Below are 20,638 nucleotides of genomic sequence, written 5' to 3'. Positions count from 1 at the left end.
CAAAGTGTTAACAGACCAACGTGGTCATACCACAAGTTCTTAATTGACTTTAAATGTATGGCAAAATACAAATGAAGTCGAAAAAAAGGTTTAAAATAGATTACTAGGGTTAATATAGATTACTAGATTACTACTAATGACTGCAGAAGTACAGAAAGAACAGCTAGGAATAAAGCTTGAAGAATGAAGGCACAAAATGAGATGAAATTGGCAAAAATATCACACAGAAAAGGATATCATTCTTTAAATTTATTGGTAATAAAAGGCAGCATAAATTGTTAGTCCACCTTCCAGAGAAGGAAAACCTATTGACAATAAGGCTGAGAAGAGTGATTTTGCATCAATTTTCATAAAAAGGTCAACTGTGATGAATTAACGTTGTTAAGAACTAACAAATGAGTAAAGGAGGCCTAGAATACAAAAGGAATAGGTTAGAGAAGTTGCACAGCTTAGATCTTTCCAAATGAGCTGAATCTGCTATATTCCTCTAAGGAACTGCCTCAATCAATCTCAAAGCTGTTAACGATTATTTTTTTAGAACTTAGGAAAGATTGGTGATGAAATAGATAACTGACACAATGTAGTAACTATCTTCTGAAGATAGAAAAAAGGAGAAGACAGCGAACGATAGACCTGTCAGCTTAACTCCAGTTCCTCAGAACAAAGAAACAACTTGGAAGTACCTAGGAGAAAAGAAGCAGCGGGTATCAGTCAACACAGCTTTGGCAGAAACAAATTCTGATGACCCATTCTAATTTGCTTCTGGGAGAAGGTATCAGGGGAACACCCAGCGGACAAGATGTCATATAGTGAAGTTCTCCGAGCGAGTAAGCAGCACGGCCTAGATAAACTCCAGGGGAGTGACTATACAAACTGTTTAGAAAATTGTATTCAGAAAACCGTTCTCAGTGTTTCGCTGTCAAAATGGATAGATGTGTTGAATGAGCTTCTGCAGGACTCAGTCATGGATTTGATACAATTCAATATTTTCATTAAAAATTTAGATGAAATAGGAAGTATGTTAATTTGATTCACAGATGAAACCAAAGATTGTATTAAAATTCAAAATAATTGTGATAAACTGGAGATGTAGCCCAAAGAAAACAGTTGCAATTCAATAGGGTCAAGTACAAGTTACTACAATTAGACAGGAATAATCAATGATAGAAACATACAAATGAGGAGCAATGAGAAGGTAACATTTCTACTGGGAAAAAAAAAAAAAAACAAAAAAAAAAACAAAAAACAAACCAATTTGCATTATTGAAGATTACAAGCTGAACACGAGCCACCCATTCCTTTCTGTTACAAAAATGCAAATACAATACTGGGTGGGTATAAAAAAAGAATGTAACCTGGAAAGACATACAAATGAATTTGCTCTCTCTCGATCCAGCACTATTAAATTCTCCACTAGAGCTCTGTTTCCAGTTTGGGCAAAGCAATTCAAGGAGGACTTGCCCCTACTGAAAAGGGTGCAGAGGACGGCACTGAAAAGCAAACAATCTGTTCCTTATACCTAGGCTGGAAAGGACAGAAAATAACTGGCAAGGACTTCCTCTAGCAAGACAGGGCTCAAGCTACGTACCTGAAAAACATAAGGGCTGAAACAGACTATTGGGAGAGAGTCTTTAAGAAAAGATTAGACTAACATATGAGGAATGATCCAGGTAATGCTGATGCTCACTGGGAAAACAGATGACCTGCAGACATCCCTGCCAGCCCTTACCTTCTCTGTTTTTATGCAAACACAATGAAGCTAAAAGTTCATTCCCTGCAACGATAGTATAGGAGGAACAACTTCAGTATTAACTGGCAGAGCAGAGGCAAAGGAGCAGCAGGACTGTATGAGGTCAGGTCTGCTAGAGCACTGCGGGATGACTTTCAACACTTTACACCAACCATAGCAGGAACAGTTGTGTATCAGGAATTGGATGCGTTGGTAAGATTGCACTTGGCACCCAAAGCAGGAAAATCAATCGCTACTGGACACAACAGTATGCAAAAGCAAATCACTGTAAGGTCAAAGACAGGAAGATGGAGAAGCGCAGGCCTATAGCAACATGCACTGATTGAACTGTGCGGTGTGAAAGGAAAGCTTGAATAAAACTTGCTCATGTTACAGCTAGAGAGTCTTACAGGTCACTCCTTTCTTGCAAACTCATTCCTCCTCACAAAAAGTCCATAGAAGATCAGAAGGAAGGGAATTAGAATGAGCTTTCATTGATGAGCTGTTAGGCACAAATAGATTAATGAAAGCTGTGTACAATGCATCAGCAGCGACCAGGCTTGGCAGGGCTGTTATCACTGGGTATTAGTTTATAGCAGTATAGATGAAGGAGAGAGGCCACTCCGGGCTGAGCTGCCAAGTGAATCGTAACGGATCAGGAGCAGAGGGCTTCCCTTCAGAAGGCTGAGCTGGGAACATGGTACTGGGAATTCTTTTTCTTACCAATTTCATCTAATCTCTTCTCTCTAAATCCCTTTTCTATTCTAGGCTTTGTTTCTCTGGAGCCACTTGCAACACTCCTTTGTTGTGACTGAAGGAAGGAAACAAAGGAAGCAGCAAAGCATTTTGCTGTATAAAAAGCACAAAGAAGAAATGTTTTACTCACTGAATGTGTACTCTGCATTCTTAACTGTCCTGATCCAAAGCACAGTCAAGTCTTCAGTTGCCTTGGGTCACATCCACAGTACAAGCTGATATTTCATCATTCTTGTGTGGATTATACAGGACTAAATTATGACAGGATAAACTCTGGATTGGATTTTATATAGTCCACGGACATGATATCTCCCTTCATTTTCCCATCTGCATTTTAGCAAACACTGCTAGTAGGCGTCTTTCAATAGGGTTTAAGGACATGCATTTCCAGGCTCCACACTCTGATAGGAAGAGGGTTAAGACTCTAAAATAGAAAGGAGAACAGACTACAGCCATAGACTATGCTTCCTCTTCTTTTTTTCTGGTTCCCTCCCCCCACCCCCCGGTGAGATAGCTTTCCCTTGTCAGGTGTCCTGCTACTAAGTGGAAATGGAACCTAGCAAAGGTGTGTAAGACAGATGGGATGAATTGCTCTCTCTGACTGTAAAGAAAGTGTTTGATAACTGACGTGGCTAGATTCTTAATTTTTGGATGTTTAACAAAGTTGATGAATCCCATTTGGTGGGTCTGAAGAAAAAAAAAAACACTTTGGTATAGTTTTTCTTTGGGGGGGGTGGTGTTTTTTTTTTTTTACCTCCTATCCACTCCAACATTAATTAAATGGAATAAACTTTACCATAACAATCTAAAGGTAGGTAAAAATAAAGTGTGCATTGTCTTTTCTAGAAATTAATTAGCTCTGGTGCTATAAAATCTCTAACATATTGGATTAAAAGTCAGACTCCTTTAAGACCTTTCTGCACAGAAAAAATGGCATTGTTGCTGCTAAGAGATTTATTCATGTCACAACCAAAGTACTTCACATGTCCAAAAGGAGTAAGTCCTTTGGCTTTTACCTCTTGTGACATCCTCAATACATTAGCTTTTCCATCCACAGAGCAGAGTATATTAGGGATTAATACGGCTCAGCAACTCAAAACACACAGATTGTCAGTCTCAGTAATCAGCCCAAAGAAATTTGAGGACAGTTGTTATTTACAGAAAGTGATAAGAGAGCCAGCGGAACACTTAACTCTAAATAAACAATGTGGAAACTTCAGTACCCAGAAAGTCCTAAGTGGGAAATAGGCAGCTCAGATGTTCCCGAGTACGGTTTGATTGCATTCATGCTGAGAAGTAGCAAAAACAAAAGACAGGAAAGGGTAAGACAAAGCAGGGGGCCTTTCTCACATGGATTCACTCTCATTTCAACTAGTGTTTAGCTCTGGTTTGTTAGTTCATTAAGAACGTGTTACAAAAACCAATCTCCGCACACTGATCACCAGCTCCATTGCGCAGCGGTGTGACACGTTGCCAGCACACAGCTTGGTAATAAGGACCTTCTGGCATCTGGGCAGCAGCAGGTCTCACTCCAAAGGCTATGCAGAACCCAAAAGGAGTTGGATGGGCTTTTTTGCAGCACAGAGTAATGGGTTACTGCAATGGGAGCTCTTTTCTCCTATGTTTCCTTCACCAGAGTATCCATACTTGGCAACACGAAGGGAGACGTTTCTCTTGCACAGCCAGCATGCTTGTGGTAAAGCACAATGAACAAGACAGGCAGTATAAATCTTGCTTTAACAAGAACACTGCTGCATGGATCCTAATTTATCCACGAGCCCAAGCTGCAGCCCAACGTAAGCTGGATCACATAGAGAAGCACCCCATTGGAACAATGAGGAGACTGCAGCCAAATCCCGTCTCCTTAGAAACATGCAGTAACTTACCTCCATCCCACCCTGCCACTGCCAATTTGAACAAAGAGGGTGAGTCTGGGGTCCTGAGAAGTGCAGCAAGGAGGACAGTGTTTTAACACTTTCCCTTACTTAAATGTGCGCGTGGTTTCTGCTCACTCTCATGCTGGACAAAAACACTCTACAACATGCTGCTGCTATTCACGCAAGGACTTCCAATCGAGCTCTAAATATAGCAAAGGTGGCACAATAGAGAGGGCTCTCACGTTTATGTTAACGCCAGGAACAAGAGGCCTAGCGATGTGCATGGGCCGGTAATAGCTTCCATCCTTGGGCACTATGTGGTTAGACGTTGCCAGCTGCTGAATTCCTTCCAGCAGCTTTTTTGATATACCAGACAAAAGTTGGGCTAAAATAAAACCTGTCAGAGTTCAGAAATAAAATAGTGTGCCCCCCCCAGACCAACCCTTTCTGATCTCTGAACTTGGTTGTTATCTTGAAGGAAACCCTCTTCTGAACTTTGGTATGAATCTAATTAATGAGTTAATTCCCTGCTAATCTATTCTCTTCCTTGTGTCTGTTTCATGATTAATTTAGTTCCAGTGAATTTCCCTTACTGACTGCAGAGTAGAAACACATTTCCTATCCTATTAATCTCCACTTCTGACCCATCAGCAGGGACTAAACAAGAGCATATGCTTCTATGCTTTTATTTTCTGAGCCATTACAGAGCACAAGCAATTTCTAGAAAAGCAAGGTGGGAATAAGCAGGGAAATTCTCCAGTACTACAGAGGAGATGGAGGTAGGCTGGACATCCAGCAGGTGCAAAGGCTGGAGAGTAGTTGAAAGCTCTGCACGATTCCACCAGCCACAGATCCGAGAGGACGACCCAGCAAGGCTGCAACTGCACAGGAACGTCACGCAGCGGCAAAGGACCAGGGAAGGGCCCAGGTCCAAACTCTGCGAACATAAATCTCTGTTGAGGGACACACAGCAGGGATCTGGGTTTCACTTCTCCTGAAGCTCTTGAGGCTCCAATATTATTGTCCTGGTGTGGAAGGGAAGGTCTTGCCTGGAGGACAGACAGACTTCTCTGTCTCCCTCCACCTTCAACGCTCTTGTGAAAACAAAGGAAATTTGGCCTGTTCCCTTTCTAACTACTCAGGCAATAATTACTCTTTCAGCATTTTAAAAAATATCCTAAAATGGCATCTCCACCATAAAAAAAAAAAAAAACCAACCCATAACACATATAATTTGCTGTTCAAACCCAAAAAAAAAAAAAAAAAAGAACGAAACTGGAAACTTCAGGGATGGGAAAGGTTACCTTTCTGGGATCACAGACCTACCCTCATAGCTCTCATACATCTTGCAGGGAAACATTTTAAAAAAAAAAAAAAAAAAGAAAAAGAAAAAGAAGCAAAACCAAGCCAGCCCCCTCCCCAAAAATTAAAACAAAATGTATTAGGGCTCTATGTGTAATATCCATGGTAGAACAGTGCTGCCAGCAATTAGCATCACAAACCTTTCTTCTGATGCCACAGCGTGTCAAGGACATTTTTAATGATGGATCAAGGGCGCTGCTGTTTGTGAGGTATCGTGTTTAAGCTGTGTTAACAGCAGCCGCCTTAGCATGCAAATCCAGCATCCCACCAGGGATGCAGCAAAGGCAGGAAAGCACCACAAGGCAGGAGAGATCTCTATGCAAACAGGTATGCTGTTTTCATGGCTGTTCCTGCCATACCTGCAGGGGAAATAATGAATGAGACGTGAGGAAAAATACTCTGAAAAGGGCAGAGACCTCAAGTGATCCTATCCATTAGCCTTTTTTAGATAAATTCCAGCCCCTATGCCAGAGTATTCCATTTCTGAGAAATTTAAGGAATTAGTAGGTGTTGCATTACAGAAGAGCCTTACAGACGTCTGACAGCGGTGAGGACAAACTCCTGGTGGACCATGGCCACCAGAGGGACCTGAGCTGGCAAAGAGAACAAAGATCAAAAGTCACTCAAGGACTTGGAGTACACTGCTCCCGTCTTCGCTATTTCACCAGGTGCTGGGTCATGCATGACTAGATTTCCCAAACAGACTACTATACATCCAGCAGCAGCAGCACTGTGGGCTTAGCCTTCAGGCCTCGCTCTCCAGAGACTTTCTCTGCTCAAAGACGAGTCTTTGATCCTGAACAGTACATTTGCACAAAAAGAGTTTGGGTATGATTTTAAAAAGCGAGAGAGAAAAGTGAACAAAAGCTGTGCTTCTTCACCTCATGTCTCCAATCTGCTCCTCCTTGAAAGGGGCAAAGACACCTCAGAGACATTGTCAAAGTGCCTAAACCAATTTTTCAGCTTAATCCATTATTTATACTTCCATCCAACCTTTTTTTTTTAATCCTGAGCTCCTGAAACTAAGGCATCAGATTCTTTATGGTACTGAGAATCACTTCCATGAGCTGCAGGGGAAGGCAGGGAGGGGGCTTACGTCTTGGCCTGCCCTTACCCTTCCATATCCACCTCTTACAGGGACCTTCTGTCTTTTGCTCCCTGTTCTGTACCACCCACAAACTGCCAGCATCACATCCTCATCCATTTGTTTGTCTCTTTTCTACTTGGTCCTTTCTGGGCTATTTAGGTAAGAACAAGCACTGTCTTCAGGCCAGACACATAGCACTGAAATCTAAAAGGTCTAAAAAAATGACATGGTTTCTTACAGGCATGGACTTTCACGTGAGAGACTCCGGTTTCCTTCACCAACCCCATTTGTGGCCAGTAATCTTCCAAGGTAATTGCTTAAAGATAAAATGGTTTCTCCGATGCAGTTCATCAAACCAGGTGAGGTTAGAGCTGATTGACCCAGGAACCTCCCATCCTTCTTGAAAATACGAAACCTCAATGGCAAGGCACATGGACAACACTGAAAATATTACAAAACTGTTACTTTAACAAATGCTACACTTTCACCAGCAAAGTCATCTTGAATTCTTGTCTTCCTATGTCTTAAAAGATCCCACATAAATAAGCAGGTGGTAAAAGTAGTTAGAGGAATAGGAAGACTGACAAAATTGAGCATCTTTCATGAGCAGATGCACGAGAAGGGAGGCGATAGCTGTTTACAAAATAACTGGCAATTTGGGCACTCACAATTATTCTCTCTTACAGCAGAGGACAAAGGTGCATTTGCGAAGGTGAAAGACCAGCTGATGAAAAGAAATACTTTCTCTTTCTGCACGACACACTGCTGATCTATAAAACTCACGAGATAGCAGGGTGAAGCCAGGAGCAATGAAAGATTCAAAAAGCATTAGGCACTTAGATAGAAAATGAGAGCACTGGAACATTTCATTAGATAGGATTATTGTTATTATAATTATTCAGAAAGGCTACAAATTCTCAAGGTTCCAGGTATAAATAAATCACTGTCTGAAGATAGGAAGGCATTCCCCCAGAGGGTAGGGGTATTCTGTAATTGTCCGCTATGGTAATTGATTGCCTGCCTCTTTGAAATCTCCAATGCTGAGCACTGTCAGGAAGGACACTTGACTGTACTAATGTAGTACAGTGGATCCTCTCTTCTTATGATTCATTTATTCATAGATGAAAACACAGTTGTGTGCTAGAACAAAAAATAAGTATTAATACTAGGGAAAGGCTGACAAGATAAATCCAGGTAGCAATACTTTACCCAAATTCTTGGCTGCCCCCTGCAGCTCAAGGGAAGATGAAACACTGCTTTACGATTTGAAATGGGTGTTTGCTTTCTCTTTGAATTGCATTGGACTTTCATCTTCTAATGAGATGCCGGTGCTTTTTGGAGAATGCTATAAAATGGCATCTTCAGAAACAATTCTGAAGTACAGAGTGTGATGTAAAAATTTGCTGGGTAGACTACAGAGAACAAACAGATTAGACAGAGAAAGAGAACAGATGCTTTCTATTCCTCCCCTTATTCTTAATTCCTGATGATACCGGCCAGATAGCAGAATCTTTTTCTGACATTCAGCTGCTTCTGTTGCATATTCTGCCTTCCACATCCAAATCTTCAGACTCTAACTCATGTTGAAATAGGGATTTAAGGTAGTAAGTAACTGTTAACACTTAAAAGGAAGCCATTACAGTTTAAATGGTGAATAATGTGCCACAGATAAAGCTGCTGATTATGTATTTTTTAAATGGTTAGGGATATATTTGAAAGTCTAACCATAAAGCATGCTACTGTTACTTTAAAAATGAAATTCCACCTTCCAGAAATTAACTTTTCCGCCATTTAAAAACTACCCGTTTTAATAGGAACAAACGGAAGTAAGAATGGGAGATAGAGCGGGGGGGAATACAGAGATAACATCCCCAAATAGATGCAAAGGGACTGCTTTTTCTGTTCTCCTCTTACGCTGTTCTGAGTCTGCCTCTCCTTCCTGCTCTGACAGCAGCCCTTGCCCTGGCACGTTGGCTTCGCTGAGCGCTCATGGTCCGGATCGCAGCTGCCTGAACCCCCAGCATCTACCCACAGACACGAGGGCAGAAGGAAGCCGTAACCTTCCTCAGGAAAGGAAAGTTCACACCACACGGGGGTTAGGGTTGTTTTTGTTTGGTTTGGCCATTACATCCCGATCCAATTCTTCCAGGGTTACAACTTTCCATAGAGTTCTGCCAATCCATCTCAGCTAGCAGCACCCTTTCTCACTTCTCTACCAACACCCCCACGTGCACGCTGAGTCCTTCCAGCACATCACAGGTCCATCTGCACTGTTCCAGGACAGAATCAGTCCCACACCTCTCCCATTGCGCTGTGACAGTGATGAGGAAGTGGCAGTGCTCTGTCCTGGTCTTCTCCCAGAGAAGATCCCTTATCTGGGCTGAGTTACTAAGTGCTACAGACTGGCCAGGGCCCAAAAGGGATGGATCTTCATCTTGTACTTGAAAGTGAACATTCCCCGCATTCATGGGAATTGGATCTGGGATTTTAAGCTTGACTACATTTCTGCTCTGCAGAAAAAAAATAAAAAGCTAAGTATTAATTTCATGTGGATCTTCCCCAACACGTACTTCTAGTCTCAGCTCCAGCCTAATTCTCGCAAGTTCTTTTTGCCAACGTCACATTAAACCTATACATCCTAATAAACCCATATGGTTTCTGAGAGAATGCAATGAATTGTCAAGAGGCTACCGGGACTGGCTTTCACATTTGTACCTCTATGCATCAGCACTCATCCACACCGACACACGTGTGTGCTGGGCCCTGAAACAACAGCCTGCACATATTTACCTCATGTCTCACACAGTACCTCTGCCCTGTCGCTCTTTACAGTATCTGGCGTGGCAGGAAGCGGCAGGGTCTGTGGGTGAGTCACAGCCACAATACACTGAGCAGCCGGAGCCTCTGACAGAATATACAATACAGCTGAGATGTCAGTGGAGGTGGCTTTGGAGTACTTTAAAATGCTGTTCAAGTGCCAACTTTACCTCCAAATATGACACTTCGCTCGCCCACCCGTTTTCCTTCCACACTATGTGTTCCTTTTACTGCAACTCAACAGCTTTAATTATGAATTTCTCTGCCTTCTCTGCCTCTTTAACTATTTAGTCTCTCATCTGTCTTCCTAAATTTTTTTAATCTGCTCCTCGAGAGCAGTTGTACACTGTCACCACACTACAAGAGGCCTGGCCAGACTCTCATTTGCAGGCTGGGCACCAGACCAAAAGGACTTGCAACAAGCTATTTGCCTCGAAAGCAGAAATCTCTGTTCTTATGTTCTCTGTGCAGAGAAAGGACACAGGGATGGGGGGACAATGTACCTAGAAGCAACACTATATCAAAACCATTTGGCTCACCTTAGCTTTTATCGTCTCAGTAACTTCTACAGGTACAAACTTTTGACCTGGTGAAAAACTGGATCCCGCTGGTGGTTTTACAAGGGATTCAGCTCCTTCCATCCCTATATTTTGCCCATCTAAATCTACTTTTGACAGTGGCAATGTGTTCGCCACTGTTACCATCACTGCTGTGCAGGACTGTGAGGCTCTGATGTTACTGATGGATGGGGAGAAGTTCTGCTCTATGCAGTTTCACAGACCCTTGGCATTCGTTACAGTTTGATTCTAAATTCTGTGCTGCTTGGACATCTGGGCCCCTAATGTTGGATCCAAGAGGTGAGAACTCCAAACGGTGAAGTGTTTGATCCAGATAATCCAGACCAAAATGTCTCTTGTTCCTGTGATCTACATCCCATGATTAACTCTCTAACACATGGGAGAGCAAAACCTGTTTTGACCCTCAACCAGCTTAATTTTCGCCTACCTAAGTTTGTTCCTCAAGAGGCTCTGTTCGGAGCTGTGGACAGATTAATTGATTGCAATAAAGAGAGCAAATCATCAAAGGCAAAATATGCTACTTCCACAAAAATGTGCTTTCTTCTAAAGGGTTAGAGAAATGCATTTTGGCTAACTGCCACCCTGCTCACTCATTCCATTGATTCTCCTGCCCAAAGGAAGGTACTGTAGCATGTTTTGCTTGTATTCTCTGGTTTTCACAAGTCTCTGAATTTCTTTGGGGACTCTGGAACAACATTTGGAAAAGTTCCACAAGAAAACACTAAATCACCGAGATCCTTTAAATAACCTTATAATTTATCTATGTTTCCCACCAGCTCAAAGGCACAAGGATACCCACCACAGTAAAGTCTTGTTCATTCAAATCTCTTAATATTGCCAAACAGCTGAAAACAAAGGATCATTAACAGCATCGTTAATGATCTGACAAAGTCGTCTCCTCCTGCTTATTGCACCAGAGCCCCAAATCTAACGCAAGTGATGTTTCAGAGACTGCTGCAGTATACAAGTAGTCTGTATAAGGCTATACATAGTCCTCTGAACCTGCCTCTTCAGCACTACACCTGTGATACGTTCGGTCTGAAATCCCACCTCTGCCTGTATTCAGGATGACCAACAGTGGAAGTAGACTGATCCTCCCATCATCCTTTGTACCCGCTTAGAAAAAAAAAAAACAAACCCAAAACAATGTTTTTTACCAGTTACGTAGACCAGGCATTATCCCGGTCTACATAAAGGCCACCTCAGAGGAAAGCGTATGTCCCTCATAATGCATTCCTTTGGGGGACACTTCATAAATGGGAATCACTTCTAAACCCCTCAGAACAATCAGTTTTATTTTTCTATCCCAGCATGTGAAGGGCCCCACTGGCTTTCATATTTCAAGTTAGATCTAAAGGGAAAAGAACTGCACCACAGAAATACAGATGCTCCTAATCAATACAAAAATGTCTCATACCAGACAGTACTATAGCAATACACCTCACAAAGGGCAATGCAGAGCCCATTTGTTCTGCTAGATATACACAAGTTCATTATCTGTAGTCCAGTCAGATCTGTACGTGTACGGTAATTTGAATACCCTCAGACAAATACGATAGCAAGCAGGGCTTCTGTGTACGTTTGAAGTTCCTTCTATGATCTTTTTCTCTTCCACGTGCTCTTTTCCTCTCCTTCCTTTCTACTGTTATTTAAATTGCTATTATTAGCTATTAAACAATAAATTAATTACCTCTGAAATAAGTGTGAATAATTGTACCCAGCCTGGCATAGCTGAGGCTGGCATTTGATAACAATCAACAGAAGCTGTGCAGCTCCTGAGGTATTTCGTAATAATAATAATAAAAATCAATAGGAGGAAAATAGGGACAGCTCCAGAAAGTGTTAAAGAAAAGTTGCTGAATTACAGTGACTCACCTGTGAACAGCTACGTGAAAGCCTTCTGAATACCAAATATATTCATTATAGGCTGTATTGCTTGGCTGAACCTCCAAAGAATTCACGAGGCTTGTATTCTCACAATAACAAAGGAGAGACGCTGAAGAGTGCAGGATAAGAAGGATGAAGAGGTGGATGGAAGAAGGTTTACAATCTTATTTAGAAAACATGATTATAAAGGCACGTGACAATAAAATCTAAAGCCTGTAATAGATCCAAATTTGAAATCTGAGGTTTTTTCCCCTCTCAACAGAAGAGGCAACAATTCTTGAGGTCTGACCCTGAGAGGCCAAGAAGATAACACCCTTTTGCAATATCAGCGTGAAAGATCGCTGCAGAGCATGACAAGACAGTTAGGAATTAAGGCATTTCCTGAAGTGATCCTAAATGGTTACAGCAACATGAGACCACTCCAATGCCCACTTTCAGCCACTCTCATACCTGTCACGTTGTGTTAATGTTAGACTCTGCTCTCACAAGTTTTTCGCAAAATACATTAGAAGCTCCTTTTGCCCCATGTTCTGCACCAAAGTGACACAGTAATTTGGATAACTTAGATAAATACATTTCCATAGCACGTTTCTCTCCAGCATCCACATACAGAAATACCACATCCAGAGATGCTCATAAGGCAGTAGAAATTTCAAATTCCTGTACCAGCAATAAAATCTGTGACTAAGCTAAAAAATAGAATCAATAAATAACCTCCTCTTCTGAAAGCTGCCACAAGGTATTTAATGTTTACAGATGATCAAGGTTAAAAATGCACCAAATCTTTACTTAAAGAAAAATGAAGCTTCGATCAAATAGAAGTCTGAATCAAAATGGTCAAATAATGCCTGCTGATTTTTTCCCCATGGGGTTAGCTTCACTACATGATGAAAAAGGCCTTTCATCTTCATCCATGTGTGAGAGGACTCCCCAGAGTCCGACCATCCAGTCTGCCGCAGAGGACCCGATGCCCTGACTGCTGGTACAGCCTGACTGTGAGGAGGTGATGGGGTATTTTGCAGGCTGAAGCACCATCTTGCACTCAAACCCTTCAGCTGAAATTTGTTCCAGTTCGTACAATCAAAACAAACGCAACGTCAAGGAATGACACCCACATTCACCTGTAACTATAGGAAGACGCAAGCCACCAGCCAAGGGAGCCATTTCCCATCACTGCACACAAGCATAATGCTACATTTGGGCCACTCAAACATGCACTAAAGACGTCCCAAATGATTTGAGCATACTTTGCTCCATCTACATTATTTTGTTGCTTGAACTTTCCTCTTGTCTGCTTCATCTCCTCAAATTCACTTTAGTTTGATCTGAATCACATTTTGGCCATGTAGCTTAAAAGATGAGCAGAGGTGCTTGCACAGCCATAATCAGGGGAAGGTGCATTATAGTGAAAAGATGGAAAATCCAACAGTTCAATACCATCCAGGATCACGGCAGTGCATCAATGCAGCACAGAAGAGCAAGCACGGTTCCAAATGATCTGCAAATCCTTCTTGTCAATTCTTGGATTTGCCATCCATACGCTGACCAATCCAACTCTGCTCAGCGTACGGAAGATGAAAAGATTACATCCGGACAAAGGACCGGGGCAGTGATTAAGCCTTCTGCTTTTGATTAATAGCAGAGCTAGACATATTTACCATCTGGGGTGGAGACGGATTTGGCTCTGCTCAAGAAAGGTAAGAAATGATGAAGAAATATAGGAGGTGAATAATATCTGAGTCAGCAGAAAATGCACAATGACTTCACAAAAGCCTGTCTCAACATATAAGAAGTGTCTCACAAACAAACGGCTACTATTGCTGCAGCGTATGCAAAATGTTTCCTACCACAACCTGGAGGGCAGAGAAAAAGAAAATGAAGGAATGTGCCATCAGTTCAAACTGTGAGGAAGAAGGGGAGGATAGCTATAGTGGGGGGTTGCTCTTGCTTTCTCTCTCTCAAACCTGCTTTAAGTGAACAAACAGTCACTTTCCATCCTCTTTTGTGGTCATGACAAATGTGAAGTTACCTGGACAGCGTTGACTTAAAACTTAATTGCTTTTACAGCAAATGAGGCATGAAACCTATTATCAAAAAACATGATGTCCGAAGTACATGCTGGCATTTCATTTTCCCAGCAGAGCGCTTCTGAATGCCAGAATTGACTGCGAGGCACGGCGGGAGGCTGGAAACACAAAATTAGTGATTCTTCCTGGGGCATGGCAATAACATGCTTGTGAGGCCAAGTTTGGGAAAGGGCAGAATAAAGTGCCTGTAAAAGCACCCGACACATTACTTCGTTTTTCTGCAAGTGGCTGCAAAGCCCAGAAAATTCTCCATATATTTGGCCTTTGACCTTGTCAGAGTGGTCCGTAAGTCCAACCCTATTGAATGCTCGTGGAAAAAGGGCTAGTTTACGCAGAAAAACACCTAAATATCACTTATGAAAAGAAAAGCCACAAATAACTAGGTCCCTAAGTAGGTCTTATGCAACATGAGGGTGATAATGCTTGAAGAAGTGTGAGAGAGACCATGAAGTGTCCCAGGAGCACAGGCTGCTAATTAAGACACCAACTAATACCTGAAGCAATTTAACCCCTCTTCCTTGCCATCAGGCATTGTAGCTCTAATGTATCTTATGTGTGTGCTGCATCTTATACTTTCTCCACTTTTTGGCATGTCCACGAGAGAGCTGCCATATAGGGATGTTGAGGACCAGTGACACAGAGCTGTTAGGGCAACTTCATGATTGTCGTTGTTTGGGCCAGGCTGGCCAATGACAAGACAACTGGTGCTCTCCTCCACCCCTTGCTCCAAGGAGAGGAAGAAGAGAGATACAAGAGAGTTATGAGTTTAGAAAAAAACTAAACTACTTTAATGAAAGATTAATATTAAGATAAAAAAAGGAAGTAATGAAATAGACACAACATATATAAATATATACAAAACCAGATCAAGCTCCCAGGAGATGTCACCGGTAGGCACTGGGAAAGTTCCAGACTGGACTCAGTGACAAATGGGAACTGGAACACACCGACCCCAAACCAGGACAATGACGTCCCCAAGGATGTAGGATTATGGGGAAACACTCTCCTGTCCCACTAGCAGTATAGCCCCACTGATGGAAGTTCAGCCCCCTTTACTTATTCTCAGATGCCGTTACTTTGCTACTCTGCCTCTGCTGGGAACTTATTCCAACAGTTACCCCACTCATGCTTGTAAATTACTTCATTTACAGTTCACACTTTAGAGGAAAGATTAGAGGAAACAGGACTGTAGACAGGAAGAAATTCTTGCCTGTGTACCAAACCAGATTCAGCTAGGTCTGCTAAAGGTTTCTTCCTTTGACTCGCTGGAGACGGTACCCTGAACACAACGGACCTGATCTGGTGTGAGAAATCCCCCATTCACACAGGATGCCTCCATTAGACCACTCACTTCCCTGACAGCTATTACCTTGCTCCAATTTGCTAACCACTGATTCTGACAGAGCTATATAAAGCGCACAGCAAACAGTTTATTCCAGGGAAGCAGGCAGAGTCCAGCCTGCTCCTTCATCCCCTTCACAGCAGTGGTGAAAGAATAAAGCTGCAAAATACCCAGAGCAGAGACAGCCTGAAGAGGAAAATTAAAAGACACATACAGTTATAAACCTTGACAGGTGAAAATGTTTGCTGTCGGAGGGTGATGCTGAGATGCCAAGTCAATGCCACGCACACCAGACACCAGGGCAAAGACAGACAAATGCAGGACATGAACTGCAGGGATTTCACAACAGAAGAGACCTCTGGCTCCACAGCTTTTGATCTATGTACCTTTGCAATGAGACATTTCATCTGGGAGTCAGCTATATCCAGTGCTGGATTAACTTCTTGTTCTGTGGCTTGACCCGTCACCCAGAGTACTACAGAGATGGGCACTCAGAAATGCATATTTAGGAAACACATTAGATCAAGATAGACATACTTAACATAAGCACTGTGCAATCCATCACAGTGCTCGCAGCTTAATTTCAGCTAGCTTCAGCAAAACAAAACCCTAACAACTAAATAAAGTTTGTGTTTACATCAAGACCAAACAATACTAATTCTTTTCTTTTGATATTGGTGAATACTGCTCTGATACGAATCACCTATATTTGTACCTTTTTCTAGACAGCCTTTGGGAAGCTTTCCTTTGCCAGAAGACATTAGCTACAGTCAGAGCCATTGCTTCCCACTTAAATATCTATCATGCATATCACTTCCTGGGAACATGCCAGCGCAGACTTCTGGAATAAGGATAGCCTGCAAGTTGTTTAAAGCCACCACCGTCCACGATGTAAAGCATATAAGAAAAAAATAGCACAAGGTAACTGCTCCGACTTTTCCTGTGTTGCACCTGAAGAGTTCCCAAGTCTGACTCTGCTTTGGCAAAGGCACACAAAAATCTGGGTATTTTCATTCACATCTACTTACACCTTCAGAGGCAGAAAGTATAGAAAGTAATGAAGGATACTGTGTATTTCTGTGGCAACCACAGAAGACAACAGAGCTAGTTCTCAACTAAAACCATTTCATTCTCCTTAAACCCATAAAGATGGGTCTAAGTCTAAGAAGCAGAGTATAGTTTCCACTGATGCAATGATATACCACCAGTAAGCTGCAAGGCTCTGGAAACTTCCTTGTCCTACCTAAAAGAGCTAGATTAGACTTAATCTTTAGACAGTAAGATTACACTGAGTGGTACCCCCCTCAGCTTCCTTGAGAGAAATGTTTTGATGGAGAATCATTTTGGGTTTTTTATTCAAAATCTGTGAGTTGAGAGAGAGGTATAGAAATAGCTGCCCCTCACCCATATCAGTGCGCTCTCTGTATTCTGCATTCTTCCGTTGGTTCCAGTAGGGCTCCTATTCCCACTAAAATCAAATCACACAATTCTCTTGGCTAGACTCACAGAAACTCAGAAGCAAAGTATTAATTTTCAGAATCAGAATCAATATACTGCACAATCATTTTCCATGAATTATTTATTTTTAAAAAAAGAATATGCTAGCAAACCCTTTGGTCCCCGCATCTCCCTTCCCCCAACCTTCCACAACAAACTCCTGCAATATGACATATCTAGGTGGCGTAAACAATTCAGCTGTTCACCTGGTCTGCAAATGGTAACAAATTACACCCAAGCTACCAAAATTACACAAACCTGCAATTATACCCAGTGGATTGAAAACGAACGAGTAACCGTCGCGTTGCCTTTCAGCAGTGACGTTACATCCCTGGATGCCATGGAGGTGCTCACTAATGCTGGGCAAACTTGAAGGGACAGAAGGCTTTGCTTCCAGCTACCAGTTGGAACAACATGGGATTTTTACAAGAGCAGCGAAGTTGTGGGGTTTTTTTGTTAACTTCTTTAAAAATATTTGTAATTAGAGAGCTTCTTACTATTATTTGGGTACTGATCACCTACCACACAATATTAGGAAAACGGAAAGAATTGCCATTAATATAAAACCAACTAAAGAAAATAGTAACAGAAGACTATAAAGATCAGGGGAAATGCTCACTGAGCTCGTGTGACCAGATGGCTTTTTTTCAGTGTCTGAAGCTAGTCAGGGTTCAATGTTTTTCTTCCCATCTGAGAAATTATTTTCATGCAAAGAGCCTTCCAGCTCTCATTCAAAAGTGAGAGTTTGATTTATATCTCAAATCCACCCACCTAGCCAGGCTTCAGTAGTTCTCTCTAATGATGCACAATGATTTGTCGGATGGCTGTCCACAACATGGATGGTGTTCAGCATACACATTAATTGCTTCATTTATATGTTCACATGTACAAGTGAGCACAGCTAATCCAAAGGAATGTCTCTACATTTTAGCCCTCTTTTTTCATTGTCCCTCATAAACATTAAAAACTGCGAACAAGCTTGTAGGAATGGTTTTCGGCATGAGGAACAGGTGGTGGTAATGTCGGTTAAGTATTCCTGCAGGGGGACGACTAGAAGCCTGCTATAAATTATGGCAGCATTTCTGCAACTGAAAAACTTGCTTTTCATTGATGAAGCTGAGAGCGCTCTTTGATGACAAACCCATTGGGGAGCTTCAATTCATATCACATCACGAAGTTTTCTTTCTCCATTTCTCTTGGAAAAACATTATTGCAAGCGTGTGCGCTTGCACATAGCACTAACAGGCGATGGTGGTCTAGAAAGCATATACGTGTCGCTGCACCATCAAAAATTCAAGCTGAAGAATCCCATACTCTGATATTTATCCAGGACAGATTCCCCATATATTTATAATGGGGCAACCTCACTTAAATATATCCCACTGAATGTAGGAAGCAAATGAACTAATTTTGCAATTTGGAAATACACCTCTTAAATAATCAGTAGAATCATGACTTCATTCTACGCACCAAAAAGTCATAAACTTACACTCTAAATGTCTGCAGGACTCAATTCAGTGAGGAAGAGAGGAATGTCTGGGAGATTCCTTGCAGAATCATGCCAACCATTTCTGAATAATACCATCAAAGTTCTTTTCTTATCTGCAGTATTTGTTCGCTGCCCTGCAGTTCTTAGAGAACGTCTTCCTTGTCCTCCTCTCCATGGAGGATCTGAGGTGGACAGACCATGCTCCAGTGAACGGAAAAATGTTTCCTGCTGATTCGTTTTTTGTGGGGCAGTACCATCCCTATGCTCCAGTAACCAGTTTTGAGACAAAAATGGAAATTCACTAGAAAATAGAAATCAGGTTCTTTCCTTCTCCATTTTTATTCACACAGACAGCTGCAGGGCAGGGAAACACTGTTTTAGTAGTTTCTTTGCGACTCAATTGTATCTTCACGTCTGATTACTCTCAATACATCCCAGTTCCCAAGATACAAATCTCAGCCATAAGGAGAGTCCATTTCTGCAGATTTAAACCCAAAACATACCCCCACCAACTTGATTGCCACAGAATGCTACCACTGAATGCTATCACTGACCTTTGTGCCCGGTCTGTGATCTCCTCCTCCAGATCTAGCAGAAGCGCTGCCTGAGCCATCACCTTCTCGCTGCAGGGCAGGGATTTGAGGTGTAGAATGAGCAAACCAAGGCAAAACTTGCTTCCCATCTCTTCCAGCTCTTGAGTTCCCAGCTGCAGGCCCTGGAGGAGAGAGGCGGAAAGTCTCAGTGCTGAGTGTGCATTTCCCGGGGGCATGGAAAGAGTCAAGATTGTTTTGCAGAAGGACATCTCTTAACATTCCTCCTTCCATTCTGAATAAGGAGTCTGTTCGTGTTTGCTACACACGGAAATTTTCCCTATAGAATCATTCGTAAATTAACTGACAACACCTGGGCTACAGAAGTTATTCTGAACTAGCCTCTATTTGACAAGTGGGGAAACAGAGGCAAGGAGTTCAAGTGCCTCGACTGCATTTGCAGAAGTCATCACTGCAAGAATTAGGCTCAGACCCCAGTAAATGCACTCTTAGAAATAATTAGGACTCATTTTTTCTTTCTCTCTGTAGACGAGCCGTCTCCCTAAGCAATGGGAAAAAAACAGGTCCTATGATTGTAAATACTAGGCAGGGGCAAAGATAGAAAAGGAAAGAGGTGGGGGAGAGAGGGGAAGAGATCTTTAACAAGTTATGAATTGTTTTTTAAGAAAATCAATTGCAAAGTAATTGCAAAATAACAAACACCCCTAAGGAATTTCTCAGTCTATTAAAAGCTGATGTCTCTCTAGCAGAGACAAGCAGAGATGGAGAAGCACAAACAGGGTTTGGATCATCAACATCATCTTTCAAGGGAAGACTCCTCCAAGCTGGGGATTCTCAACTGGAAGAACCCTGATTATGAATGGTCTGTGTTTGTTTTTTCCCTAATTAAAAAAATAAAATAAAGATCTAGCAAAGAAGAAACACACCGAGGGCCTGCATAGGAGTACGTCAATGTAATCAGTGGTCGTTTCATGCAAGCGGTGAGGGTGTGGGAGACCAACAAAGCTCATATATACTAAAAAGAAACTAAGAAACTGCAAACCCCCTCATCTTTGGCATTTAGTGACCGCTTCGCATTTACTCCTTAATGCTATCACATCAGGGGTTGGATCAATTGCCGCCTCTGCCGATAGCAGCCCTATGCGCTTTTGCAACACAAAACATCTCTGCAGCCAACCTTCCAACAAGAGTTCCAGCTCCATTTCCAAACCTGTTTCCTTGGCAACTCTCAGAAGTCCACACGCCCAGCCCTGGCACCAGCCATGTGCACAGTGTGAGCTCCATGCCAGCATGGCCCGCACTTGACTCTCTACTAGATATTTGGTAGTGAACATCTATCAGGTAACGAAGCCCATACATTCCTAAAGTATGACAGGAGGTCGAGCTCTGATCTCATGTTGATTATTTTTTTTCCTGCATAAAGTTGTTGCATTTGTAAAGTGCTTTGGGATCTTTAGGTCTGTAGAGCTGAGAGATTATTTCTGAGCCAAAAACATGCAGGTGGCTGGAAGAAAGAAGAGATTTCTCACGTAAACGTCTGCAGTTCTCCTGCAAAGCTCCTTTTGTGCATTTTTGTTAG

The 20,638-nt window shown here is 42.1% G+C and overlaps 1 protein-coding gene across 1 annotated transcript in view; it reads right to left on the bottom strand.

The window, feature by feature from the left end:
• The window catches only part of AGBL1 (AGBL carboxypeptidase 1), a 298,518-nt gene that overhangs the window by 75,118 nt on the left and 202,762 nt on the right, over positions 1–20,638 (bottom strand). The window contains exon 22 of the mRNA XM_074600621.1: positions 19,063–19,223. Within this exon, the coding sequence (XP_074456722.1) occupies positions 19,063–19,223 (161 nt within the window). The remainder of the gene's footprint in view (positions 1–19,062; positions 19,224–20,638) is intronic.

The sequence above is a fragment of the Larus michahellis genome, chromosome 9 (assembly GCF_964199755.1).
Source record: "Larus michahellis chromosome 9, bLarMic1.1, whole genome shotgun sequence".
Classification (NCBI taxonomy): domain Eukaryota; kingdom Metazoa; phylum Chordata; class Aves; order Charadriiformes; family Laridae; genus Larus; species Larus michahellis.
Note: the sequence above shows the minus strand (reverse complement) of the source record. Positions and strands in the feature narration are given on the sequence as shown.